The sequence below is a fragment of the Dufourea novaeangliae genome, unplaced genomic scaffold (assembly GCF_001272555.1).
Source record: "Dufourea novaeangliae isolate 0120121106 unplaced genomic scaffold, ASM127255v1 scaffold168, whole genome shotgun sequence".
NCBI classification, from domain to species: domain Eukaryota; kingdom Metazoa; phylum Arthropoda; class Insecta; order Hymenoptera; family Halictidae; genus Dufourea; species Dufourea novaeangliae.
The window spans coordinates 2,162,533-2,190,477 of record NW_015374062.1 but is presented as its reverse complement, the minus strand read 5'-3'; the positions used below and the strand labels follow the sequence as shown (position 1 = coordinate 2,190,477).

At 30.9% G+C, this 27,945-nt stretch overlaps 6 protein-coding genes across 9 annotated transcripts; 4 read left to right on the top strand and 2 right to left on the bottom strand.

Annotated features, from left to right (window-relative positions):
* Positions 1-93: 93 nt before the first annotated feature.
* On the bottom strand, positions 94-4,687 carry LOC107190232. Its single transcript, XM_015579005.1, has 7 exons — positions 4,666-4,687; positions 4,147-4,361; positions 3,894-4,067; positions 3,599-3,800; positions 3,325-3,520; positions 3,151-3,236; positions 94-3,057 (listed from the first exon to the last, which is right to left on the bottom strand). Exons 2-7 carry the CDS (start codon positions 4,331-4,333, stop codon positions 138-140), a joined length of 3,765 nt encoding a protein of 1,254 aa, XP_015434491.1. The 5' UTR covers positions 4,334-4,361; positions 4,666-4,687; the 3' UTR covers positions 94-137.
* A 400-nt stretch (positions 4,688-5,087) lies between these two features.
* On the top strand, positions 5,088-7,543 carry LOC107190284 (WW domain-binding protein 11). Its single transcript, XM_015579072.1, has 7 exons — positions 5,088-5,327; positions 5,400-5,525; positions 5,611-5,708; positions 5,823-5,994; positions 6,070-6,323; positions 6,392-6,935; positions 7,068-7,543. Exons 1-7 carry the CDS (start codon positions 5,264-5,266, stop codon positions 7,508-7,510), a joined length of 1,701 nt encoding a protein of 566 aa, XP_015434558.1. The 5' UTR covers positions 5,088-5,263; the 3' UTR covers positions 7,511-7,543.
* A 770-nt stretch (positions 7,544-8,313) lies between these two features.
* On the top strand, positions 8,314-14,934 carry LOC107190285 (interleukin enhancer-binding factor 3 homolog). The gene is made up of 6 exons (XM_015579073.1): positions 8,314-8,515; positions 9,704-9,750; positions 12,326-12,977; positions 13,561-13,727; positions 13,897-14,455; positions 14,743-14,934. Exons 1-6 carry the CDS (start codon positions 8,479-8,481, stop codon positions 14,856-14,858), a joined length of 1,578 nt encoding a protein of 525 aa, XP_015434559.1. The 5' UTR covers positions 8,314-8,478; the 3' UTR covers positions 14,859-14,934.
* An 872-nt stretch (positions 14,935-15,806) lies between these two features.
* LOC107190260 (intraflagellar transport protein 22 homolog) lies at positions 15,807-16,755 on the top strand. The gene is made up of 4 exons (XM_015579036.1): positions 15,807-15,845; positions 16,035-16,204; positions 16,291-16,490; positions 16,586-16,755. The coding sequence occupies exons 1-4, from the start codon at positions 15,807-15,809 to the stop codon at positions 16,753-16,755; spliced, it is 579 nt and encodes a 192-aa protein (XP_015434522.1).
* A 491-nt stretch (positions 16,756-17,246) lies between these two features.
* LOC107190173 (bifunctional coenzyme A synthase) lies at positions 17,247-19,362 on the bottom strand. Its single transcript, XM_015578926.1, has 5 exons — positions 18,606-19,362; positions 18,187-18,530; positions 17,877-18,131; positions 17,612-17,794; positions 17,247-17,450 (listed from the first exon to the last, which is right to left on the bottom strand). The coding sequence occupies exons 1-5, from the start codon at positions 19,192-19,194 to the stop codon at positions 17,247-17,249; spliced, it is 1,575 nt and encodes a 524-aa protein (XP_015434412.1). The 5' UTR covers positions 19,195-19,362.
* A 2,469-nt stretch (positions 19,363-21,831) lies between these two features.
* Positions 21,832-27,945, top strand: LOC107190200 (MTSS1-like protein). 4 transcript variants are annotated; one of them, XM_015578966.1, is made up of 13 exons: positions 21,832-22,227; positions 23,386-23,447; positions 23,638-23,711; positions 23,878-23,962; positions 24,040-24,131; positions 24,218-24,504; positions 25,211-25,510; positions 25,732-25,860; positions 26,084-26,153; positions 26,240-26,533; positions 26,605-26,744; positions 26,823-27,190; positions 27,288-27,945. In XM_015578966.1, the coding sequence occupies exons 1-13, from the start codon at positions 22,156-22,158 to the stop codon at positions 27,943-27,945; spliced, it is 2,631 nt and encodes an 876-aa protein (XP_015434452.1). In that variant the 5' UTR covers positions 21,832-22,155. The 4 variants fall into 4 exon arrangements, with proteins under 4 accessions (XP_015434452.1, XP_015434451.1, XP_015434454.1 ...); XM_015578965.1 differs by having other exon boundaries at positions 25,997-26,153; XM_015578968.1 differs by lacking the exon at positions 25,732-25,860.

Below are 27,945 nucleotides of genomic sequence, written 5' to 3'. Positions count from 1 at the left end.
GAGTTTAACATTTAAACATTTTATTGTTGTCTATTTCCAAGAGAAGGTAATAAATTGTTTATAAAACATTTAAAAGTCAAAGGATGTTCTTCATTTAAAGTTATAATTTTTTTATTTAGATCTGAAAACTATCTATTTCAATCGTCATTTCCTGTCCACCCATGGAGCATTTGTGATTTATATAATTCGAAATGTAAACGGTCAGTTTCAACTCTCAAGGATGTTAAAAATTGTTCAATATCCGTTTTATTTTTCGTTATATTTTTGTTTGGCGAAAAATAAGAATTAGTTTTGTCTTTTGCGAAGTTAGAATTCGAGAAATAATTAAGAAAATAGGAATCGTTTTCTTTTTGAAGGGTCTCGAAAACATTAGTGCATTCTGGTTGAATTCTCTGTTCATATTGTCGCCAATTAGTGTTAAATAAATCAGCTGTATCTGTTATAATTTTATCAGTACAGTGTCTTTCCAATAACTTTTCTGTTGTAGATTTACTTGAAATGTATTTTTTGCATTCTTGAGATCCAGAAAAAGAATTACAAGACTGATATTTGTTATTCACGAATGACTCCTGAGGACTATGTACCTGCTGAATACCTTTCTGTTTATGGTTTGTACACAAACTTGACTTTGCTTTTAATGAAGATGCGTCAGTATAACTTGTTGTAGGATATGATAACGAATTTAATCGAATCTCTGATTTACCCTGTTTTTCCGTTATATCAGGATTATTGGGTAATGTTTTAACATCATCGTATGAAACATTATTTTTATAAACTTGTGTAAATCGACCCGACATTCTTCCATTCGTTTTAATTGATGCATTATTTCCTTGACTTATATTCCTTCTTCTACGAAATTTGCTTTTTGTGTACACTTTTTCATTATTTGAAGGTTCTTTAAGATTATCACTCTCATTCCACGATATGGAAGAGGAACTGTTTTGTAAATTAGAATTCTCATAGCTATTTTGGATATCAATGGAATCATTGATAGAGTCTGTTGAAACTGAAGTATTTGAATTACTACAGAAACTGTGCTTATCAGTAATTTTTTTCAAATTTACTTCATCAGCAGTTATGCTTTCTTTTTCAGTAGTACTTCTTGTACTTTGGACATCATCAAGGTGGTCATGTAAAGTATAACTCCTTGGACCAGTAATATTTTTAACTTGAACAGAATTGTCATCATACTTTGATGAATCAACTTCACATTCCACATGTTTATTTTCGTCCAATTCATTGTTTCCTACTTCATTTTGTATTATTATTAATAATTCATCAAATGACGTTTCTATGTGATTTTGTAATTTTTTTAACAAATTGGATTTTTTATTCTCTTTAATAAATGCTACAAAATCTATTACTTGTAATAATTTTCCTCTTACACAAGGACTTGATCTTAAATATCTCAATGCATTACGGTAACTTGCTATATCTGATTTTGTGATCATAAGGTTTGGCATATATGCATCTTCTGTAAGAGGATATGGAAAATATGCATCGAATTTTTTACCAGACTTACGATGTAAACTTTTAAAATCTTCTATTTCTCTGTACACCTGTAAGAAATTTCCATCTAAAGATGTAGAGTATAAATAGGTATCGTTTACTTCTGATTCATTCCGTATTTCTGGATATGTGCATAAAGTAGCTTGTTTCTGTATGTTATAAAATATTTTTAGCATTAGAACATGTTCAGAATATATCATTGCTTGAACTGATCCTTTCATGGTTTTCATTGCAGTATCTAATAAACTAATTTCTAAATCCAGCTTTTGCTTCCAAACGATTGCTTGTTTTAGCACTTCCTCTTCATTTACATGAGTATTACTGCTACATGAATTGAAATCTGTCATATAGTCACTGATACGACTACTTAATTCTTTTATTAAAGTATCTATGCAATTATTTATTTCATTCGCTGGAGTTATTACAGTGCTTGTATGAAAACTACTATTATTCTCCATATGCTGAACTGCCTGTGTTAACGTTATCAGTGTTTCTGGTTCAACAGGTTCAACATTTTCAGAAGTCGTATTTTCAGAATTTGAAATAGTATTCTCAAAATTATGACATACAGAATCTTCTTCTGATTTGTTGTTAGGCAAATTATATTTTAAATGTTCGATGATGTTTTCAAAATTCACACTAGATAAATCATCTTCTTGGATATCTGTTAAATCAACTTCAAACTCCATATTTTCATTAGCTTTTTGCCATTTAGAAAGATCATTTGAGATAAAGTCTAACTTAAACCTATGTATAACTTTTAACTTTGATTGACTATAAGATTTAACCGTTGACTCTTCTTTATTTTCTTTAGTACACTGAGATTCGCTTGAGTCAATATTCTCGGTAAATAAAGAACTAACTTTGATTCTTTTACCCTGCATAAATGAATTTCTTAAACTAGTAGACCCTTTGTGAAAATTGTCAACATTTTTAATTCTACTGCTTTTTACTTCTTCTATGTTAGAAGACTGTATGTCATTTGTATTTACCTCGTTTGCACTGTCGAAAACTTCATTATTGTCTAAATTTTTATTATTTTTTAATTTAATTTCATCAACGGTTATAGTTGAATCGCTTACACTTTCAATAGTTGTATCAGTTTCAAGTGGGTTCTCATTAATATTAGATTTTGCATAAATCTTTTCAAATTTAGTGCTAGAAGTAGTCCAAATATCATCTGGATAATTCGCAGGAAGTTTCAGTACGTAAAAATACAAACCGCCAACTGACGCTAGTAATTGTTTTAATGTGTCAAGTTCGTTCTCTGCAATTATTGTTATGGAAATACCATAAGATCCATAACGTCCTGCTCTTCCTATTCTATGCAAATATGTTGCTGCCTCTGTAGGCAAATCAAGGTTTACAACTAAGTTTACATTATCTGCATCTATACCTCTAGCAGTTAAATCAGTAGTTAACATTATTCTACATTTAGAAGTTTTTAATTTATTAATCGCTTCAAGTCTTTTTTTCATATCTTGATTTCCAGCAATATAGGTTGCAGTGAAACCCATAGCATTAATTTTGTTACACACTGATTGTGCTCTGTAATTAAACAAGAGATTTTATTTCAAATATAAATATTATCTGTTACCTGAGAGTATATAGAAAAAAATATCTAAAAGAAAATACACTTACCTCGATTGATAATTTGAAAAGACTAAGCTTTGTTTGAACGGAATTTTACTAAATATTTTTGTCAGTTCATCTACTTTTATTTGAACCTAAAATGAAAACTGAATGTAAAAATCTTGATGGAAGATAAATGTACACATAAATATGTTTGCATAAATTGTAACAATCAACTCAAACCTGTTTCATTGCATTAGGATGAGAAGGAACAACTGCTACAAACTGTTGAAGTCCAATAAGTATTGGTCCATCATTATCCGGCGATGTTAAAATTGGAGAACACATATATGTTGATAAAAAAGTTTCTAAATCTCCTGGGTACGTTGCACTCGATGCTATAACTTGTTTATTTAATGGTAATTTTGAAAAAATATAACTGAAAGTTTTAAAACACCATAAATATTATTACTATTATTAATAACAAACTATAGAATAATTCTATTACTACACTCACTTGATATCTTTCTGGAAACTGCTTTCCATTAGTTTATCTGCTTCATCAAGAACAAATAATCTAATATTTTCAACTTTCAAGAGTCCTTTGTCAATTAAATGTCTAATTCTACCTGGAGCACCAACAGCCACATTGCAACCATTTACTTTCTTTTTATCACCATCTATAGCCATTCCTCCGATAAATACCTCAACTTTTAAGCCTAAAATGATAAAATGATTTTACTTACAATATAATTAAAATTGTCCATTCGATTAATATTATGGTATTTCATGACATTTTTAAGGAAATACACCTTTTACTTCACATCCTATGGATGAACAAACTTCAGAAATCTGTACAGCAATTTCTCTAGTAGGCGCTAGTATTAATACTTGCACAAACGATATTTGTATATCAATCATTTCAAGTGCTATTACACAAAACACTAAAGTTTTACCAGTTCCTGACTTAGCACGCATTATTAAATCTGTAATCAACAAATGATCTCATAATTACAAGCTATTGAAAAAATATTACAGGTATAATAAAATAAAAATATTGCATACCAAATCCACATCGTCCTAATGGAATAGCTTTCAATTGTATTGGTGAAGGCTTTCGGAAACCACAAACAGATAATCCATCTAAAATTTTTTGAGATAAACCCATTTGGAAAAATGTAACATCTTCTTGTATTTTAATGTCCTTTGTACGAGGTTTTTTATGTATGTCATGTGCACTGATATGAGACATTCTTTATTGAAATTAATGTTACGCGTATCTACAATAAAATTTTAAAAATACTATCATTAATCTTGCTAAGCGGCTTTTATATAACCTTTCATATTTTCGTTTGATTTATTTTTCACTTATAAACATAAACCTCATTACGTACAACAATTAATACCGTATTGTGCATTTTAATAGAAAATACACAAATAACGTACTTTAATAGTAACTTTTGTCAGTATACAATACTTCAGATAATTTAATATTATACAATATTGGTTTAAAAATTTTGATTAACTACTACTGAATTAAGACAAACTATCCACCTAATAAATCGCAACATGTATTATACTTACAAACGCATAGAATTATTGGCACATTAACTTCCTGCTTTTTAATTTCTACAGCTTTAAACAGCTTTAAACAGTTAGTTTATTAATCTGTTTTTATGATAACCACAATTTATGAACATGGGCAGTTAAAATAGTTACATATATATATATATATATATATATATATATATATATATATACGTCGATACCTACATAAGAATGAAAATACATAGTAAAAAACACTGTAGTGCAGCTTATATGTATTTTATAAACATTTGTTCTATAATATTATATTCATGTTAGTACCATTATTATATCAATATTATTATCAGCATTGAAATCGTAGAAATTTCTCTGCGGTGTGTGAGCAAGAGAAGATTTACTCCAGCGCTACTTCTGTCCTTCGGTCTCGCTTCATCTCTACCATAAAACCGCGCAGTCTATTATATATGCTACGCTTGCTTTCTATACTTTTTATGCTTTCTATATACAGTAAGGCTCAATGGTGGATTTGTAGTGATTTGTAGTTATGATGAATGTAAATAATGAATAAAGTGATACAAAATTTGTGAAAATATAGTATAAAAATACATTTTAGCAAGTGTTCTTTAACTAAGAAAACATGGGTCGCCGTTCAATTAACACCACGAAAAGTGGGAAATATATGAATCCCACTGATCAAGCACGTTAGTAAATAACATAACCAAATAATTTATTTCATTGCAAATAATTATATATCATTAAACAATTTACTACAGGTAAAGAAGCACGTAAAAAAGAATTAAAGAAAAATAAAAAACAAAGACAACTAGTAAGAGCAGCTGTTTTGAAAGGCAAAGATCCTGCTCAAATTATTGAAGAAATGGAGAAAATAGATCAAATGGGTTGGTATAAACATGAATATTTTTGAAATAATTACTAATATTAACATTATATAATATTTACTTATATTATGCGTGTTATTTTTAGAGTACAATGTCATGCAACCTCCACCACTTAACGAGAAAGTCTTGAAAGATAAAAGAAAAAAGCTGAAGGAAACCTTAGATCGTGTATTGAAAATGTATGTAAGTAGTTTTAAAAGAAAGTTTCCCTCAAAAGTTATTGGTAAGGTAAAAATGTGATTAAATGTTTTGAATGATATAATAGACATACAGTTTTTTATTTATTTTTGTCTATAGGCAAAAGATGATCAGGAAAAGTGGGCAGAATTAAAAGAGCAACTAATACAGTATGAACGTAGAAGGATAGATTTGGTTTCTTATTTTGAAGCCGTGCGACATGCACAGCAAGTACAAGTTGATGAAATTCCTCTCCCATCAGCTGGCACTGATATATCTAGAATGTATTCTGGTATATTTATATATTTATAATTATGTTTAGAATGTAACTTGTCATGTGTCTTATAGACTAAAAATATCATTCCAGGTTCTTTAACGTCGCAAATACCTTTACCAGACATGCCACAGCCACCGGCACACATGTATCCTCCCCATCCACACTATATACCACAACATCATCCACTTATGAACATACCAATACCACCAAGTATTTTGAAAAAAACAAGTGCATATGCATCATCTCCTTCTGCACCACTGTTAGCTCCTAATAAAGAACCACCTGGTGTACCACCTTTTCCACCTCCTGATTTATCTAGTGATGAAGAAGATTCTCCTGAAAAGGTTGGTATTCAAAATTATTCTGATTACATTTGCAGTTAAACTATGAAAATACTGTATAACTTTTGCAGGGTAAAGAAGCAGTACCAAAGTCTAGGACAATTCGATTTGCAGATGATAAGGAAGAAAACAAGCAAGAATCGGATAACAAAGAAAAAGAGACAGATAAAGAGAAAGAAAAAGACAGAGACATGTCAAAAGTAAAGCCAACTACTTTGCAGCAGAAAATGTTGGCTATGGCAGGCCAAGATATTGACCAATTCATGCGTGAAATGGAAGTTGTTCATAAAAAACGAGAAACCGAACGAGCTCAAGATTTAAATGCTCGATTGTCATTACTTGAAGCAGAAAATGAATCTAATTCAAAATCTAATAACAAATCTAACAATAATAAAACAGACGAAGAAGATCTTGAACCTCCAGGAGCATCGGATCACTCATCGAATCATAATCAGCATACATCTTCACATTCTCATTCTCAACATACGCAACCTCATGCAATGCCTCCTATGGGAATGCCGCCTCATCCTTTAATGTATAGGCCACCACCACCACCATTGCATTTAAGAATGCCTCCACCACCACCACCTCGAATTGGATTACGTTTACCTCCTGGTAAGGATAATACACTGTAATATACCTAAAATAGTGTACATATATGTTTCATTGTTAAAAATTTCTTTACATCAATTTATATATTACCCGGAAAATTATAATACTAAATAAAAATATGAAACCACTATTTAGGTCCTCCACCAGGAATGCCAAGGATGTTGAGACCTGGACCACCAAGTATGCCCAGAATGCCCCCTCCACAAATGCAAATGCCAAACCTATCAAATATGACAAATATAGGAAATCCTCAAATGCAGACACAATCTGCAACAGGGTCGCAACCCAAAACACCTAATGTTCTTTCTGCTGCGCCACAATTAATTAATAGGAAAGATAAAGATGGAAAAAGTACCACAACTATCGAAGCTAAGCCACAAATTAGAAATTTAGCTGCTGATGTTACAAGATTTCTGCCTACTTCTCTGCGTGTGAAGAGAGATGATAAGAAAAAACCAAGTACTTTATCTAGACTTACGGAAAGAATACCGGAAACGCAACCGTTACGAACAACTCAACCCAAGACTAAAGATGATGCATACATGCAGTTTATGCAAGAGATGGAAGGATTACTTTAAATTTATATTACATTGTAACACAAGTTTATTAAGATAGAAAACAATTAAATCTTGTAAAATATGTTATTACTATTATTGCAATGATGAAATAACTAATATAAATTCTTTAATTCAAAGTCCTATATTTTTATAAACTTTTATATTTCTATTTATACACTCACCTACACAAAAGTTAACCATTATTGTTTATGTAGATACAGGCATTGTACTTATTAGTCAGCAGTTTTTGCAATTGACAATCAAAAAATGTTGATGTGTTAAATTTATCGTGATACTTATGTAGATTATTATTTAAAATCCTTTTTTCTGGTAACATAATCCTCAGTATCAAAAAATAATGATTTTTAAATATATATTTATTTTGTAAATTTACTTGAATCCACTATTATACAACTGTAGTAAATAATTTTTGTCCTGAACTCATAAGATTTATTTTTCTACCAAAAAAGTTTTAATCATAAATTTAGTACAAAATAAACTAACAATTTCTTCCATAAATCATTTTATAAAACCCAATTACAATTAACATCAGTTTTCGTAAGTTAGACACCACATTGTTTTGAAATATAATTTTTTCTTGGTATAAAATCTTAATTTTTATATTTTACTGAGTTTTAAATAAAATTATAATAAAAAGAATTGCAACTTACTTGATTCTTGTTTTAAAATCAGTTGAATTTAATTTGTAATAAAATGATCAACGCATGCGCTTTGTAACCAATATGGCAGAGCTTCCACTTCCGACAACAGTAAACAACGTCATTTCCTTCTTCTCCGTTACAAGACTGTAAATCATTCGCGTTTACGTGATCACAGTGGAAAGAACCTTGAATCGTGTTCGTATTTCTCGTAGATTTGATTGTATTCTATATTCCAGAGTTGGATATCATATAAATAAATATTCTACATATCTAGTATTTTGCTGTGAATCGTATCCAAAGTGCTTTAAATAATAATTAAAGGTCAATATGTATACAAGAAGCAGACAAAGCCAAGGCTATACTGGTGAGTTTCTCAAAATTCTTTAAGTGGAAAATTTACATGTTATGTAGCAATTCCCATGAAATTAGTTTTTATACTTAGTGGATTATGAATATACGAATAGCTTTAATAGACAAAAATCAATACATATCTATTTATATACCGGCTTTCAGAGAATGGCGTCTTCGAATGAATATTCTTTTGACAGAATTTCACGCTCTAACTTTGTAAAAATTTTCTAAGATAGAAAACAATTTTGTGCGAACATTATAACATCCTGTTGTAGAATAATTTTGTAATTTGTAAATTTTTTTCGCATATGTGCATATTTACCTGCGTACATATATGTACGGGTGTTCAATAACAGGTATCAAATATTTTAAGGTGTCGATTCTACATGCCAAAATAAAACTAAACTGAAGAGTAACCAAATTGCCATTAAACCCTCGTTTTTTTAGTTATAAGCATTTAAAAATTAGGGCGGAGGTAGGCAAGTGGCAAGCCCAGAGCAACGGAACAAAGGGGGGCATTCAGGGCCGTCAGAAATCAATGAAAACCACATACTTTGGAAAAACTGTGGGAAATTCGACGATATTCGTCAGTACTAAAGGAATATCTGTTATTTTTAAAATTCTTACACAGTATTAAACTTACCTATTCTATGAAATCCTTATGTGGGCCAAAATCCAAAAACTTTTCACATACAGCGAGTCTGTATCTCAGAAAAGTCCACAAATATACAACAAGTATCCACCAAGTAAATTTAATACTGTACAAGAATGTTTAAAGTAATACATATTTCTGTAATATCAACGAATATTATCGAATTTTTCAGTTTCTACGATGTATAGTTGTGGTCCTCGTTGATTTTAACGGCCCTGAATGCCCATTTCTTCTGTTGCCCTGTGCTTTCCAATTGCCCGCGGATTGTCTATCTTCACCCTAATTTTTAAATGTTTGTAACTAGAAAATTATTATTCTCAATTTTACGTCTTATTTTGACATGTACCATCATTCCTTAAAACATCTGACATATGTTGTAGAATACCCTGTATACTTTCTTATTATTTAAATTTATATGAATAATTCTTTTAATATAATTCATTATAAAATTATAAAATAACATCCCTATTTTATTAGCATAAACGAAATTATTCAATTTAGTATGTAACAGTACAAAAAGTATAATAATTTAGAAAATTATATTTACAGCAAGAAACCAAACTAACCCAAATGTAGGCTACCAGGGTCCAAATGTTGTAAGTGTTTTTATCTTAATAATAATTTTAATGCAATAGTACCTTATATGAATTTAAAAAATATCTGGAAAAATAACTGTAGCTTGACATTTCATAAGTACCTTAGCTAAACACATGGTGCTAGATAAAAACATATTACCTTAAATACATAATAATTTTCATGCTCCAATTTAGGAAATTATTATACATGATTTAAATTTGTACACCAAAAAATTCAAAAAAGCAAAAATTATTTTGATAATGTAAATAATACATTCATAATTATAAACAATAAAAATTAATCTCATTTTATTATAATGTTTTTAATAGAAGTCAAATAATTTTTTTTTATACGATTTTGATTCTTTACAATTAAAGTTTTATTTAAATTAAATTCACTCATTCAATAAAAACTATATAAAATTGTTATTTGAAGTATGATATGAAATATATAAATTTATTTTAAAATATAAATGTACGATTTAACAACTTTTTTTTTGTTTTAGTAGTTTTAAGACAATATAATTAGTATGTTTATCTATAGTATAAAATGTACATCCATTTAATATATACATATACAGACAAATATTTTAGTATACTAGTACAAATAGTGGAAGCATTTTTTGATAATATTCTGGTACGTATACCAAACTGTATTATAAAGTTCTTTTCCATACTACAATATCATTTGGTATCTATACCAGAAATCTATCACAAAGTGTTTCATACATATAAGCATATGTATACACTTTAATAAGGTACAACGAATTGTATATTCCTTTTGGTATACAAGTTAAGTACATATATACATTATGTTTTTGGAAGCATGTAGCACTTTACAAATAATTTATTTCTATGACAAAAGAAAACAAGAATACAATTATTATGTCAGCTCTTTCTTATTGTAGAAAACTTGATTTTGAAAATATCGCACATTAATATTTTTGACACACTTTTTTTGTCTAAGAAAAAAAACTTCAAATATTTCTATACATTTTCTGTAGATTTGTGGAATAATTAATAAATTGAGCTTATAGAATCAGTACAAAATACATTGTTAGATATAAAAGAAAAATATAGCTCTATGTACAAAGAGGGCCAGGACATGTGGTTCAACTGTACAATGGGTTATACTGTATGTAAAAATAAGTTGAAAATGTTGGATAACATTTTTTCATATCATGCGTCTGTACGAAGACTATTAATTTTGAAAATTCAGGTAACACATATGTAATTGTGCTTACAAGTGAAAATGAAATGTACTGAACTATTGAATTGTTCGCGTATCTAGAGCATTTTCGAATTCGATTATCACGGAAACGAAGCAAAGTCCGAACAAATTTTATTCCGTATCTTCGAATTCTTTTTGCATATAGAATAACCTCCTATCCGGTTGTACCACATGTTCAAGCCCACCTTCTATATCTAAAAATGTTCAATCATAATTTTGTTAATGTGTTTTATTATTTATTGATGCCCCTTTTGTCCTTTCGGATCTTGAGGGGTTGTTAATGTATTTAAACTTATATATGTCTTAAAAAAGTGTAAAAAAATTTATTTTGTTTAAAAGTTAAAGTGGATTAAAGAAAGTAAATGAAAAAGAAAGATAAATCAGCTGATCTAAACCTTAAGCTTTTTAACTCTATTGTCTTTGGAAACATTATAATTGTGAAGAATACTATTACCTACTTTATTGTAATGATAATCTGTATTTATGGAAATGGAATTAAGTATTTTGATAATAAGATTGCCAAGCTTTATCGCGAATGATACTTCTACATTATTACACTTCCATTATAAATTCTATTTATATGGAACAGAAAAGCTCATTATATTATATTCCTCACAATCAAATTGTGTAGTTGTTCCATTTGTTGTCTCCAATATTTCATCCATTTGCATGTACTAATTAGTGGTCCCTACTTTCCCCTCCCCTGCAATGCAGGAACTAGTAGCTATACAACAATACCGAGGAGGTCTATTCAGCCAGGGACTAGTTCGTCAGTTACCCACATAGCATAGCCTGCCACAGGCCATATTTTTGATAGCATACTGAACTGATGTTTAAAGAATGTGACTTATCATATTTACAATTCTAATCGACTATACAAGTTTCACAAAGGAAAGAAACAAGTTGGTTTATAATGTATATGATTTTTTTTATATTTACAAAACTTAGTAATTATGTACATAGCAGAAAACATAGTTCAAGTTAATTTTGCTATTATTCTAATTGTTATTACTTGTACGAGTGTTGCAAATTTTTTATTTTGACGAACATGCATAAATTATATTTTTGTGCGATGTAGAATAAAAATAATATTGGTTATAGAAAAAAAGTAAAAAAAAAAAAATTATTTTTTGCAAGTGAAAAATTTTATTAAACTTTGTGTACAATTTTTATTCCCTAAAACGTTTTATAAACTCAGTTCAGTTATAATTAAAAAAAATATTGGCTACGGAAATATTTCGGTTGGTATGAGTTATGAGGGTAGCATTAGACTGCTTCAAAGTACATATGCGATGCTAGACCTTGGTGGGATAGCACAACCGTAGAGGTTCCTTGTGTAGCGGCGACCCACCCTCTATTTTACAGTACAATCAAGGAGGCTTGCAAGGCTCACAACAGTTTCCTAATCAGCAGAACAATTATAAGCAAGGAAATGCGCAAAATCCTCAAGCATTTAAGCAACAACAACCGCATCAACAGCAGCAGCAGATTCCATCAAGAAATTTACAACAAGGAAAACCCCAGCAGCCACAGCAACAATCACAGCAACAAATTAAACAACTGCAGCAACCTATTTCAAACTCACCTCAAACTCAACCACAACAACAAATTAAACAACTGCAGCAACCTATTTCAAACTCACCTCAAACGCAATCACAACCCCAAATTCAATCTGTTCCTCAACCTCCACCTCAACCTCAACCTCAACCTCAACAGCATCAACAACAACAACAGTCCCAAGCTCAGCTTCAATCTCCAGGTCAACCTCAACGATTGAAGCCAATTTTGAAACAAACTTCTCATACTCCCCCACAGACTGCACCAGTTGTACAGAGTAATCCTGCTCCATCTCCACAACCATTGATTCCTACTCCAACACCTCCGACAACTAATTCTAATCCTACACCACAAATACCTAATAATGCTTCTGAAACGCAAGCCGATGATCAAGTGTCTGAGAATAATGATGTCGAAATGTTGGACCAACAACGAAAATGGAAACGTAAAGTACCTGGATGTAAGTATCTTCTATTATATTACCCTATTGCTTTGTTAACTGTATAATATATTTTATTTTATTTCCTTAGCAATAATTTCTAAATTGCCTATAGAAATAAATACTTTTTATTATTAGGCCATCCCATAAGTATTGTGAATATCCTTTCATATTTGTAGACTGTGAATTATAAACACATAATCAAGACTAGTCTTCTATACAAGTATGAATCATTTAAATCAATCCTTTCAAATAAAAGTTCAACGGTTTTGAGGGATAAATAATTGGATGCAAGTACAATAGTTCTTTTGTGGGTAAACGCGTACAGGAGATATGATTATAAATCATTGTAAATATTTGTGAATTATAGAATTTGATTTTGACTTTGCATTTAAAAATTCGTTCATTTATTAACTATTGTTAGAATGATGACAACTCACTGCGCAAATTTGAAAATTAGAACTGCTAAATGCTCCAGTAATTAACTGTCGAGCTACAGCATTTTCAATAACATCTGTGAACACTTATTTACTGATATTCATGAAAAATAAAATTAATACATAGTTTTCAAATTTTGTATATTAAACAACATTTATGAATTCAGATAGGGTAAACAAAAGACTAAAGCGACTCCGTTTGAATCAACGTTTAAGGAAAACATTGCAACCAAAGAATGCAATTATGGTATTAAATGAAATGAAAGCTGGAGTACAATTCACATTTCCTGAAGCTCAGGGAATGCCAAACTCTCTTTATCTCGTTCATGCAGAGGTAATTTTAAATATTTATTCATTATTATTGTAATAATGTATTATTATTTGTATATTGAAAATATTACCAATGTTTTGTAATTTATTGCATTAAAGTCTATTTAAAGAAATATTATTGTACCTTTTTGTATGTAATATGGGTATAATTACATTATTATTACTAATAACAGCTCGACAGTAAAACCTATGTTGGACAAGGATTGTCTAAACCACTTGCTCGACAAAATGCTGCTGAGAATGCATTGAAAGCCTTGTTACTTGAGAAAATGACAGCAGCATCTATGAAAGCACGTATGGATGCTGAGTTAGATGGATCTGTAAGTCAATCTACAGAAATATCTAATATATCAAAAGATGATAGTAATGAAGAAGGTGTAACACCTATGGATACTACTACTGACGAGAATGATGAAATTCCATGGAGTTCTTTGGCTAGTTTTGCACTGTATAAACTTTTCCTTGAATGGCACAATCAAGGAACATCAGTTCCAGTCTCAAGACCTGGATTACCATCACCTGTTAAGGGAAATAAAAAAGAGACTTTGCAGGGTCCAAAACCTCTGGTTCAGAAAGAACTTCCCCCAAATGCCACGAACATACATCCTGTAATGTTATTAAACCAAATGAGACCAGGTTTAACATATTCAGAGCTAAATCGTGTTGGTAATCCACCCAACACAATGTTTACTCTTGCTGTAGAAATTGATGGTGTTGAATATACAGGAACAGGTAATGTCTCACGTGTTTATTATATACGCACTGATTTCATATAGAGATTAATATATTTAAATGCAAATTCTATGCTAAAACTTTACTTTTAAACTAGAATAAAGCTTTTTTATTTTACGTGTCACATGTATTTAACAGTAAAAAGAATCTCTTATAACACATAGAAGACCCAACAAAAAAACTTGTTTTTTCTTTTGCACATAAAATTATATTTACGTATAATTAACAAGCATTTATTTATTGAATTTGAATCATTCTTTTACTACAACTGTATGTATATATTACAGCTAAAAACAAGAAAGATGCCAAGAAAATAGCTGCAAAATCGGCACTATTAGCATTGTATGATTTGACCTATCCAGAAGAAGGTAAACTAATGCTGGAAGATCAACCAATGGCTTAGAACAATGACATTTGGATAATTTTAATGAATTGTGTTTTAATTTTATCTCTTCAATTTATATATTGCGTGGAATGACTGCAAATTGCAGAAAAGATTCTAAAACTTGAACAACTTGCAATAATAATATAAGAATTTTTCAATTTATATTTATAAATATATAGAATTCATATATACATATATAAATATGTATGATATTCAATCGTCTATAATATTATAAAAGATAAAACTTATTCCTTCTAATCAACTTACTGAATGTTTGAGTAGAATACTTCATAATTAGTTTGAAATATCTTTTATATTAAAATAACCAGCATGCGTTGACGATAAATGGCTCTTTTATCAATTGAAGTATGTTTTGATATACCTCTTTAATTTGCATCTATAGTAAAATGACAATTAACTATCGATAGTATCGATCATTGTACTTCCAATAAATTGTAAAATTGTAATTATTTTGTTAATACAATCGTTAATTTAAACGAATTGTCCTATTTATCGATACATGTATGCTACTGGAATAAAAGCATCTGTACGTAGATACAATGATTGATAAAAATATTGTAATTGTGTTTGAAATCAGTAAAATATTTATCTTAAAAACAGTTTACTCTTTTAGGCGTCTTTATTTTTGTAAATAGTTTACAATTGGTCTTATTTGACATTTAAACTATTCCGTTTCAACATTGTATTGATATTGAAATCTTAATGTAATACAATAAATCAATCTATATAAATATGTATTATGGCGTTATATTCCATTAATTCTTAAATAGTTTTTGGTGATGAATAATATACGTATAAAATTCCAACATCATTGTATTATACAAGTTATTAATGAAGTCTGTTTCTTAATAGTACAAGTTTAGGTCTAGTTGCTATGACAACACTGTTCCAAACATACAAGTGTGTAGTACGGCATTTTATACCAAATTGGTGTATACTTGAAGCATGCAACCAATAAAAATAATAGTCATAGGACCTGTTAGGGTAATGTTCAGAATTAAAAGATATAATATAATCATGCGTTTTTTGTTTTTAGTATTTGAATGTGTTACGAAAATAATAAAATATACAATTGATACACATCTACAAATATATATAAATTTCATTCTAACGAGTTGTAATGATTTATAAAGACTATATGTGTTTGCTATACTTGTAATAAATATGTTTCAGAGTGGTAAAACAACGATATCGAATTTTCTTGCGGATGCTACAGAAATACCTTATGATTATCATCCTACTCAAGGTGTTCGAATATTAGAGTTTGAAGTGCAAAATATAAACGTGAATACTAAGAGTATTACACAAGATATCGAGTTGTGGGACTGTAGTGGGGACCACAAGTATATATCAATATCTTATTTTTATATATTATTGGAAAATAATACGAAACGTAGAATGCATATATAATAATATGAAAATGTTTTAGATTCGAAAACTGTTGGCCAGCTATAAGACAAAATTTACATGGTATTATAATTGTGTATAGTGAAAGATCCAATCAATGTCTGAAAGAAATTCAACAATTATACGATTATTTTGTTAATCAAACGAAATTAGGTCCTGATAAATGTGTCATATTTTGTTATGACCCCGAGAAAAAAAATTTCGAAATATCAAAAGTTATTTGTAAGTATAAATGCATATATACAATAGTATTAACTTTTAATATCATTGGATATTTATAAACACATTGATACATTTTTATTTTATTATAATTATAGCTTCGACATTCGGGAAAGTGTCGCACGTCAAATGTAACGTAGATAGTGGTGGAAATAAACTTAAAGCTGATTTTTCTTCATTCATAAGTACAATCGTTACTAAAATGCACAATTATACAGACCAAGAAATAAAAAATATGTCAACTGAGAATATATCATTTGCAAAATGATATGTAATACTATCCAGTATAAAAGATTTTAATGTCTCTTATTTTTAAGTAATATAGTAGATCAAAGTAAGACGGGTGCTTCATAAAAAAATATTAGCCAATAATTTCTTTTTACATTATCTTTATCTTATGTATAACCAATTTATGTATGCATTATACACATTATATAAAATTACAAGTTTGTTAAATGTTACATTATAATTGTTTAATTAAACATACAATTTGTTTTACTCCCTTCTTCCTACATATTGCAACATTTTTTAATTATGAACTATACAATATATACTGAATAAAAACAATTTTATGCAAATATTTGTACAAGTGAACATACATAATGGTATGACATAAAAAATTAATTTTATCTATTTGAAAGAGTACTAAAAATAACAAGCCACCTTAATTTTAATATTCATAAAAATATTTTTTAAATCTGTTTAAATACAATTCACAATTAGCACATAGTTTATCAACAGAATATACTTTCTGTAGTATTAACTTTTATCTTGGGCTGATAAGAAATCCATTAAATTTTCCCACGCTTTTTGTACTTGATTCTGAGTAATATGATGACTCCACAAACTACATATAACAACATTAGCTTCGTTAATTTGCTCTACATTACTAGGTTGAACTTGGATTCTTAACTTTGCATCAGCTTCAGTTAATCCATTTCGATCTATCACTCGCTTAATGGCCTGGAAATTGAGAAAATTGAAGCATATTTAACTTACTGTGTTATACAAATATTGTCGAGTAAATTATTTGTTACATGAACTATTCAAAGTCAAAATAGTATTGAATATTATCACAACATTCTTTATATTCGCATTTATATAAATAATTTAAAAAAACTGACCTCTTCTTGAGGAATAATACACGTCCAAATTTCATGGCATTCATTTTGCCACTTGGCTTGAATTAACACTGCTGCCTCCATTATAATTACATCAAATCCTTTCACATAAAATTCATTTATTTTTTTTTTTGCTTCATCCAAAATTATAGGCCAAACAAGTTTATTCAATTTCTTCAATTGTGCCTAGAAATAAATTTGTAATTTTACATATGAAATGATAGTAACAAGGCACAAATGGAAAAACTATAGACTTATACAAATTTACTTTATCATTGAATACTATATTCCCAAGTGTTTTTCTATCAATAAATCCATCTGATCTCAGAACAGTTGAACCAAAGGCTTCAAGTATTGCATCAAAACAACGTTTTCCAGGTAAATATAAATCATGAGCTATTTTGTCACAGTTTACAAGTGCTGCACCTAATTTTTCTAATTTCTCAGCTACTGATGATTTTCCACTTGCAATACCACCAGTTAAACCAATAATGTAGGGTTTCAAAGGTTTGTCACCTAGCTTCTAGAAAAGTAATAAAATTGACATTTTTTTCAATAGTAATATAATTAATACTTACAGGAGGTCGTAATCGTGTTCCTAATAATCTTATTCTATTATTACTTGAACTGATTTTATGTTCTTCGTGTTCCCTATGATTCTCATCTTTTATTAATTTCACTACATGTATATCCAATTTATTTAAGTTCTTTTGTATACGCAGTTCATTAACTTTGTCTCCACCACGTATTGTTTCTTCACTAACTACTATCATTTCGAATGTTGGATCATCTTTGGTAGGACCATACATATCATTTATTCCAACCACATCATATTTTAATGTTGAATCTATATCTTCTAAAAAGTCTTTAAGATTCGTTATTCTTTTTGAACATGGTTCTATCAATTCCCATAATAATTTTCCTAAAAAAGTTGATAAGCAATTTTAAGTACAACATTAAAGATTTGCATTTTAAAACCATTGTCTACGATACTTACCGTACAACATATTCGTATTGGTTACACCAACTGTAAGTTTTTCTGTGCAATGTAATACAGCTTCGCTTAAAAATATTTTGTGACCATTATGTATTCGATCAAATGTACCACCGAGTACTACATTCTTATAAGTTTTTTCTTCTTCGAGGCAAGACTTTACATCTGTGTTCTCCACTTTTTGATCATCATTCAAGCTAATAAAATTGCAGCCCATGGAAGTATTCGCTAAATAATCCTGTATGAATGTGTCAGCTTCTCTTTTACTATAGATTTGATCAAAAATTACTATTTCCACAGGCTTTTTCGTATTTATTATCGATAAATTGGAATTTTTCATACTTGTCAGTAAAACTCGAATATCAAGGCGTGAGGAAACCGTAGATGTGTCAATATAAATACTAGAAATTATACGTGCATAGTGGGGTATTGTTTGTCGTGGTTTCGTAACCGTGTAATTTCCTGACACAAAACTATTCTTCTCAGGAAAATATTGAATGTACAAAGTTTTCAATACATGCTTTTTGATAATAGGCAGTAATTTTGTCACCTTTGATGGATTTGTTAAAACTAATAAACCGGTGTTTGCCATTGTGTAATTGAAGTTTCAACCTTTAACCCTTTCGTCCAATGATTCTTCCGTCAAATAATGACTCGCGTTGCGCATTATATATACTTCATACACCCGTATTTTTTGCATATCGGTTTGTGCATTACGCAATATTTTATATTTGAAGGACGAATTTCTCTTATCTATACATATAACTAGAACGAATTTTCTCGCGTTCATAGTTTTTCGTATGTACATTTAATATCCTATTCACAATTACTAATATGTAGATATGTATGTATATACAATAATATACATATACATGTTCCTTAGAATATATAATGCAGTATATTTTTTAATTTTTAACTCTATATTTGAATTTTTATCATATAAGTTTTATTCCTATAAGAAATAATATTTAATGCAAATTTATATTAAAAGAAGCAGTTTACTTATTTTGCAAATAAAGAAGTTAAATTGTAAATCAAAATTACCATTTAGTTTACATATATTTTCATATATTTGTTTCTTTAACTGTTGATGTGAAAATATATTGAATCACATTTTATTTTACATTTTATAGCATGTACAAGTATAGGGAATATCAACTATTTTTTAGGCAAATATTGGGTATATGTAACATGTATTTTTAAAATATAATTTATATACATATATTTATAATTATTTAAATTTATAACCATTGTTATATTAATTATTAAATTTATAACCATATGTTATCGGTGGCATAGAAGAACATCGGAAAATTTTATTCAATGGAGTCTCTTTATGTAAAATCAACCATTGCATTAATTTTATGTGATTATTAGTAACTGCCATTCTTAGTAAAACATTGTAGCATCTGTTTTTTATACCGAATCCACATCCTATGGATTAGTATACCTTTCATTTAAATGCAAATTATTTTAAAGGAATGAATACTGAACTACATATTTAAAATGACAAACCTGTGTTTTGAAGTATTTCAAGACATGAAAAATCATCTTTTGTTGGATTATTAAGAAAGTAATGAACAGCCAAACATAAAGCATTTTCTCCTGTTACCGCAGTTATAGAAGCATCTGCACCTACATTTATTTTATAGATGTATGTAGATTAAAATGAAATTGCTTTATAAAAATTTATTGTTCTTTTTATTTAGTGCATACCTTTCCCTAACATAAATGTTATTAAGCATGTGTGACCGTGGAGACAAACTCGATGAAAGGGTGTCAAGCCATGGAGTGAAGATTTTACATTGATTAATTGTGGACAATAAACAATTATATCGATACATGTTAATGCATACGTTTTGTCATAACAGTTCTGTAATAAAATGAAAACAGAATCAGAGAAGTTTAATACGTATATCCAAGAGTAATAATCTTTATACAAAATTTTATTGGAATTTATATTATAAAATATTTTGTGACAAAACGATTATTTACGTCGGCCGCATATTCCAATCTATGAAACATTTCTTTATGGCTGATTATGCTTTGATTTCTAATAAATGAGCGATTATAATTTCTAATTTCCTGTATTCCTATTGAATTGTGTTTTGTTTCACGCATGAATCTCTTATTTCGATGCACTGTAATTCAGTTAAAACTAAGATTATAAAAGATAGAGTACATTAAATATTCTTAAATATTCCAAAATGCATTGTAAAGGCTAATATAAAATTTACATTAATTAACCAATTCAAATCTACTTAACATAAAGTTTCATCTATTAAAAGAAATTTTAAATTTCGAAATAAATTTACCATGAATATGATAAAGTGCATATGAAGTAACTGCAACGCCACCAGCAACAGTGATTAATTTCAAAATAGTCGGTATTGTTTCAATTAATTGTACGAAGCTTTGCAGTAATATATCATAAATTGATTCATTCTTTGTCATTATGAGACTCATAATTATCACTTCTTTTAAAGTATTTCGTCTTTTAGTCGTAATATAAGTTGTTTTTTTCCGAAGAATTTTCTTTTACGAAATTCGTCGATCTAGAAACAGTAACAGAAATTAGGAATTGTTAGGAATGTATACTGTATCAAGCAACGATCTTGTTCGGAGGGACAATTTAAACTTCCCTTAAGCAGAATGTAACTAGGATTGTCAATCATATATATATTTAGTTGCATCCTATATTAGTATTACATTGCGTGCATGGATAGAATTTTGATTAATATAAAAGAAACGCGACAATTTACAATGTTGATGATCGCTGTTTCATACTAAAATAAGAAGTGCTCAAATACACGAGCAACCCACTTCTAGTTACATTCTATTTGAGGAGAGACGAAATTCCCCCCTTGGGTAAAATTCATTGTTGAGGCTGTGCATGCGGCAAACATTTCCCTATATCTGTGTTGAATAACCAATCAGAATAATCGAGCAATGATGCAGGATGTCCTCTTTCAATAGTCGACACTCCGGAAGTGATTGTCAAGGGGTAGAGAAAGAGAGAGAGAGCCCTTACCCTGAGTAACGATTAGATACACTCCGAATCCTCAATTTGAAGTTCTGGAACGGGGTCGCCGTAGGGGGGCACCCACGGATATTCAGATATTACAACGAAAACAGAATCGACGCAGACGCGAGCCATACTTGATCGTCGTGATGAGTGGGTTTGTTTCGAGAAACCGTTCCTAGTGTTTACAATATTACATCGTGAAACTAATCGATGTTATGATTCCAAATCGTCCTAAGTCCCTGTGAAACCTCGATTGTGATTCATTGAGTTTCTAATTAATACAGTTGAGCGAACATTCACTGCGTGTCCGGAGTCCAGTTTATGTAGATATACTTCATCGTGCCTCGTTGTGTATTACATTAAACTGTCGTCCCTTGTTACGAAAATGGCGAATTACACGGACCGCCAATATTCCTACGGAAATTCTGTACATTCTTGTACAGATGACACGAAGTGAACTTTTCAACCAGTCTGATGCGGAAGAACTTTATCGGGGCCAAGTAACAAAACAATTTCGGATCGTCAAAGATGGATGCAACAATTGAGAGAGAGTGCAGTGCTCTGGGTGGCCTGTTTCAGCAGATTATCACTGACATGAAGGTAAGTAACCTTAATGTTGTTAACATTCAATGTTTATGCTGGGATTCGACCGCGTTTTTCCTGTTCATTGTTTTTTGTATGCCTGTACCGTTGCACAATTTACGATGCAGGCGAAGGCGTGATGTCGATATGCAGTTTCCTCTAGTCACATATTTCATAAATATGTACTATCGAACACCTTTGCGTACGACTGCAAAAATAATGCACTTCTCCCAATTGTTTTCGTCAGATTGTAACAGTTGTAAACGTTGTTAGCGATGTCCTGGTTCTAAAAACTATTCTCCGAAACCATTGAGATACTTTAATGCGGCAGAATGAGGACGGACGCTAATTTACACATGTTCATAGAGCGTCGACATATTTTACAATTTAATTTTAATGACAACCAACACGGAATTTTTCTTAGAAACAAAACTGTTTCAATCTGAAATGTAAATAAAGTAATTTCACGATTGTACTGTGAAAATTTGTGCAATAAAATAATTGGAGTAATGAACGGATGTAACAAAAGTATTTTATTTTGAACTTTTTAGGGTATTTCACATATTAAAAATATATTGTTGTAGAAAGTAGGAAATTCAAGGAAAAATAATATTTCTATTTACACCTGTACATTACTTTTATGTGCATTCATAGAATGTGAAGACAGTTCTTTATTTTGTTTCAAGTATTTTTTGTAGGTCATAAAATTAAGATTTAGATCCTTGATAATAAGTTTCTTAAAATAATTTTTCTAGGTTTATAGTTCCTAAAATATTATTTTTGAAGTCTTATTTAGGTATGGTTTATATTTACATGTAAATACTAGGTACAAAATATATAAATAAATAATAGTCAGATATCTTTTATCATATATTTTTAGTTGTTTATATAATATTTTCTACTATTATGTTAATTTGCTTTTTCAATGAACTTTGTAAAAATATCTAATCATAAAAAATAGGTAGGCGTATGTGATTGCATTATCTGTATACATTATGCATTGTTTTAATTCTATGATATCAGGCAACTTTAGTTAAGGAAAAGTATACATTTAACAAAAGTTAAAAAAATAAAACATACCAAAATCAATTGATAATATTTCCATGCTAGAAAATATTACAAATATGATAAATAATATTATAAGCAGGAATATGTTAAAAAATGTTTGGTTTTTAGAATGGAGCACCATTATGGGAAGATTTAATCTCAAAAGCAACAAAATTACATTCATGTTTAAGGTAATAATATCATCAGTTGTAATTTAGTATTATTCATTATTCCATTGATGAACTATCTTGTACATACATAAAACTATTATATCTTTACACTATGCAGTAGTATCAATTATTTAGAAGAAAAAAACATTAAAAATTTGTCTAGAATTTATATATAATTTATTATATTTAATTGTGTTTCTATTTATTTTAGGGCTGCTATTTTAGCTGTTTCTGCATACCTTGAAACCTTTCAAAAAATTGCTGATGCTGCAACTAATGCAAGAGGTAAACTACTTATAACTGTTTAATGTTGAGGTTTAATGAAATATATGAAGTACAGTGAAAATTTCTGTAAATCTATTTTTATTGTCTAACTTAAAGAAATTGTGTACTTTTCATGTCTATTATTCTGTAGAAGTACATATAAAAAAAAGATTTGTTTGCAATTAAGGTGCGACAAAAGAAATTGGGACTGCTTTAACTCGAATATGTCTTAGACATAAAGCTGTGGAGACCCGAATGAAATCCTTTACCAGGTAAATGTTTCTTGTTATACTATAACAGTTTTTTTATTTTCATTGCTCAGTCTCTTACATAAATTTTTTCTTGTCAGTGCTATTATGGATTGCTTGGTGTTACCTCTTCAAGAAAAATTAGAAGATTGGAAGAGGTCCTTAATAAATTTAGATAAGGAACATGCCAAAGGTCAGTAGAAGATTTTATTATTATAATCATTTGACTACATAAATTGTTTACAGATATAATACTATTTTCTTTTGTATTAATTGCAGAATATAAGAAAGCAAGAACTGAATTGAAAAAGCGATCTACAGATACACTAAGGTTACAAAAGAAAAAAGCACGCAAGGGTCAACACTTGCATGGACAGACACCACCACAATGTCATGGAACTTTGACAAGTGATGTTGAATTAAATCGAATGCTAGAATCTTCTGCTGCTGTTGTTCAAGAAAAACGCCTAAGTTTAGAAGAAACAGAAAGAAGAGCAGTTCGTGCAGCCCTGCTTGAAGAAAGAGGCAGATTCTGTCTTCTTGCCAGATTTCTGAAACCAGTACTTGTTAGTAAAGTTGCATATGTTTACTATTAGGTTGTAAACTATGTCTTTGCGTTTATGACTTTAGGGAAAACCTCTCCAGGATTGTTCAATAATTATACTTTTCGGCTGTAATTTGGTTTTAGCCTATGCTAGTATACAGTTTAAAAGTGCAGTTTCTGCGGAAATTAAAAGAAAAAGGAACTATTGCAGGACAATTCATGAGCACACATTGCAAAAATCACATGAGAAAGTTAGCTGAATTTAATTGAGAAATGTTACTACATCCTTCATATCCACCTGATATTGCTTCATCGAATCATCATCTCTTTCGATCATTTCAGCATTTTTTAGATAATAGAAAATGTATCTGAAGAGACAGTGTTAAAAATGTTACACAAGAATTCATCGATTCGAAAAGTGCAGATTTTTTTATAGAGGAATTTAAACCCGTTACAGTAGAAGCTCGTTTATTGCAGCGTTTGGGGCTGTAAGGAGCCAATTTCTAGGAATACTGTAGTAAGCGAGCACCAATCACCCGCGCGCTCTCCCCGCCAATTCTTCGTTCACTTGTTCGACGTAGCTACATATAGAATGAAAAATTGCCTATATATTCTTAATCGCCCTAACAAGTATGGTGAAGAAACGCAAATTTAATTTAAAACCTAATAGATAATTGACAATTGAATTTCTCAATGACGCTTACAACAATGTGTACAAAAATGTGTAGGACGAGGAAATTGCAATGCTAATGGAACTGACACACCTCCAAGAAGTTTCCGATCAGTTACAACGACATGCCGCCTCTCCACATCATTTACCACCTGCCTCGGAACAAGTGATAACTGATATAAAAGGTTGCGACGTAACACAATGGTCACTGGCCACGCCTCCTTCCAGTCCTTCCTTGTCTCTTGGATCGAGAAAAAGTTCAATGTGTTCAATCAGTTCTTTAACTAGTAGCAGCAGTGGTTCTTGCAAAAGTCATCCAAGCCCATCTGGACATCCTTGGCATAGATCGCTTTCTCAGGTAAAAATTTTAGAAACATACGAGAACAATATTATATTCGTTTTATCTATGCTTAGTTATTCGATTAAAAATGATTAGCATTTGTAATGCATGGGCATATTACTTTCACTATTTATGCACCACCTGTATATCATGCAAGTAGTTGCTCGTAGATTACAGCATGGTACTGCCATTTGGCATCAGCTTAGCGTATGTGGTAGTCGATGTTGTACTCGTTGTAGTCTGTCGGTGTCAGGCCCTCCAGCATCAGTGGTATGATGACGCTCCGCCACTTGATAAACGGTAGCTCCCGTGACTCTGGCTTCACTTCGCAGGATACATTGTATACACAACCGATTTCGGAACATCAGGTAAGGTTGCTAGAAATTAGATGCCTGCTAGCGTTTCGCATTCTCTTTTATACTTTCGAAACACTAAATAGAATTTTAATGCCTTCCCCTATGAACGTCTCTGTTTTGTTGCTGAAGCTAAACTGTGTTGTCGTAGGTATCAAATGTGTCTTCTCAAAATAATAAAAATACCGGTTGTACAACAACAAGACCAGTAACCACTGCTACTTGGCCTGACTTACAGGAAACTTCGGTTCAGTGCGATAGGCAAAATCAGAACTCGATCAACGAACGGCCACATACAATCTCTTCCGGTAATAGAATCACTGTTTAAGTCATACATTTGGAAATATTCGAATTCGTATCTTTTAATACATAATGTCTTTACTTGTTATTGTAGCTTATGAGAAGGGGCATCAGCGACCAGCTCTCAGCGTTTATACATTCCAAGCTCCAGACAATACAGGCTGTTGCCATAGTCAACCAGCTTCTCCAGTTTCTTCTTCCTCGTCGTGTTCTTCCTCGAATCAACAAGCATCCAGAGTACAATTGCGTAGAAATAATGGTAGTAATCGTCCTCCTATACCGAACAGATGTTCCAGTTTAGAACGACCAACAGTTCCGGTAAAGAATGAGCCTCCCGGAAGTCCCCGAGGTAAACCTAAATTACCGTTACCAGCGCATTTAGCAAAAGGTACATATATAATTCTTTATGGTTTATATTGCTTCTAAAAGTACCATGTGTAACATTCTGGTATATTACAGAATTAGCAACTCATCAGCTTCAGCAGCCAATGTACGTAAACATGCATGAATTAGCAAATCTAGCAGCAACTCGTGCTCAAGAAATGCAGTTGCCTTTGCCTCCGCCTCCTGCATCGTTAACAGCGCCAGGGGCTGAAAAGGTATAGATTGTAATGTGTATGCAGTATTAATTTGTACTGTAAATTATTATAACGATTTACATCATTTAATATTTATAGACGGAAGTTGCGGAAAAAGATGGTGGAAGTCAAACGTCAGAGTCTAGCGTGGAGTCCAGCAGTGGCTATGGAAGTCAAACGACAATACCGCATTCTCATTCACTTCAGAATCAAAATGAGAACGCGTGGAACGTACCTGGTGCTGTGTCTACTTTGATCGTTCGCAGAGGATCGGTGCAACAAGCAAGCAAACCTCCTCCTCCTACAAGACGCACATCCACCATCATAACTGCTACATTCAGTAATCCTACGTCAGGTTCTACCGATGAACGTACTGATAACACCTGCGACGAGGCTGAAAATCTGCCGCCTCCGCCAGCATTTTTATTAGAGGGTTCCTCGCCTACAGCCAGCCCTACTCCTCAACGGTAGGGGACAGTATTTTTTAACGCCTACTGAGACAAAACACGTGTACGTAGCACGGGAAACACTGATTTAACGCAATATATATATTTCGTATTGCAGATCTGTCTCTGTGTCAGAAACAGTGAGGACCCTTACAGAATTACGCCACACCCCTGCTAGTCCTTCTCTTCTGCGAAAGGCTACTGGGCAGGCACAGTCCCATAACATCCCGACTGGTACGTTACAGCATAATGCCGTGTTACAAGTCACTCGATCTTCTGTCGAACGATCGTGTGCAGCAATTCGCTCGACTTCCCAAGAACGTGGATCGACCACCACACAAGTAACAACAATCAGCACGGGTTTAAATATTCAAGGTCAAGGTCCAGGAGGAGTAGGTCAGAGCTTTATGGCGGTACTAAGTGCTAAACTTATTAACAGTACAACAGGTAACAATACCGCGGGTAGTAATAATACCAGCAGCAGTCCTAAGTCTTCAAGAAAGCATTCGGTTGAGCAGCAGATAACGAAAGCTACGAAAACGTCATCCGGTTTTCTTGAAACTTTAAACGCGAAATTAGCGCAACAGCAACAAAACATGCAAGGGAATAATATGTCGAGTAAATCAGCAAGCGTGAGACGTATTATGGGTAATCGTGTACCTATTATAGACCCTTTACAAGTTCGGGACTCTCTTATGGATCAAATACGAAGGGGGACCTCTTTAAGAAAGACTACCGGACCGATTAATGATCGTTCGGCACCTAAAATCTATTAA